This window comes from Eimeria mitis, genomic scaffold, assembly GCF_000499745.2.
Source record: "Eimeria mitis Houghton genomic scaffold, Emh_scaff466, whole genome shotgun sequence".
Taxonomy (NCBI): Eukaryota; Apicomplexa; class Conoidasida; order Eucoccidiorida; family Eimeriidae; genus Eimeria; species Eimeria mitis.
Genome location: NW_013572963.1, coordinates 3,950 through 5,292, shown reverse-complemented (window position 1 = coordinate 5,292; position 1,343 = coordinate 3,950). Strand labels below are relative to the sequence as shown.

General features: G+C 50.5%; 1 protein-coding gene across 1 annotated transcript in view; it reads left to right on the top strand.

Annotated features, from left to right (window-relative positions):
• Positions 1-196, top strand: part of EMH_0013230 (exportin 7, putative) — a gene marked incomplete at both ends in the record, with an annotated part of 9,696 nt that extends 9,500 nt beyond the window's left edge. The window contains one exon of the mRNA XM_013499775.1: positions 133-196. Within this exon, the coding sequence (XP_013355229.1) occupies positions 133-196 (64 nt within the window). The remainder of the gene's footprint in view (positions 1-132) is intronic.
• Between the last annotated feature and the right edge of the window lie 1,147 nt (positions 197-1,343).

The window sequence follows — 1,343 nt, the reverse complement described above, 5'->3', positions numbered from 1 at the left end:
GATGACCTAACGCCGGCAAATAAGGTGGGTTACTGTCTGCTGGGAAACTAGACAGCACTTTTGCATGGCCTTGGCAGCTCGCGTCGTTTTGCTACTTTGTATGTGTGGGCTGTTTGCTTGTTTTTAGGATAGGTTTATGCGGAATCTCTACCACTTTGCGCACGACATTCGGAAGATGTTTTCTCTCAGTTTATGAGGGGGCAGGGGTATGTTCATTGCATGCAAGGCGCTGTGAAAAGTGTACCAAGCCTTGTAGGGTGTCTCGCTGCAGTTCGTCTGGGTTGTAGTGCGGCAGTTCGTAGTGGCCGCACCCGTAACGCAGCACAACAGCGCTTCTGTATAGCGGTCCCTGCTGAGGTCGCGTTGCCATGTGCATGGAATTCTCCTCAGTCCACACGCGTCCACCTCATCGGCATCAGCTCCCGATTCCTGCGGGGGTAGCAGGTACTGCGGAAGCTGGACTTGCAGGGATAGGAGCCCCGTAGCTGGCTCATCCGCAGCAATCGCTGCGGTTTAACAGCAACCGCCTATCACGCTTTGACTGCAAGGAACAACAAAGATGTCCTTCCGATAATCTTTTTCGTTATCAGTGGGGAATGGCGGATGTGACGGCATCTGGCCAAGGGCGGTTGTTCAGTATAGACGCGCCATTCTTATTCAGTCTACGTTTCTATGCGGCGGTCTCCTGTTTTGGGGGTGATTCGCCGAAGAACGGCAAAAATATTTCCTGTGACTTCCATTTGAATACAGGCTATGCGGTGCTGCTTGCAGAGGGTTGTCCTTTCCATGGCTGTGATTAAGACCCACAAAAGTACAACCGAAAACGTACGAGAGGTCTGTAGCAACTGTAATAAGGGCCTACAGAACGGCCATATGGTGGAACGTACTGCGGGTCGTTACTGCATGGGAGAGCTGGGGCTTCAGCAAACTAACCTGATTGTTAGAAAACGCTATTCAGAGGGACTTTCATTGGAATATATGCAGCAAAGTGCTTTGAGTCATTCAAGGTGCAGCAGTGAAGAGCAGTGGTAGTTCAGATCTAAGCGCAGAACAGTCATAAGACCCTCTAGACGGTTTTTAGTAGGCTGCAATATTGTTGTCCAGCAAGGTAACCTAACCTATCGTAGGTTCTAATTATTATGTTTGGATGGAACACAACGGATTATCTTGTTATCGACGGCGCCTGCTGCTGTTGGGAGCCAGCCCGGCAAACGGGTAGTAGTTGGCAACTTCCATACATAGCTTGCAGCAGCGCGAGAATACGTGAAGAAAGCACAAGAACGTGTGGCAAGAAACTGCGACAAGCGGCGTTGACCAGTTCCTTTCAACCCAGACGGCTTCCT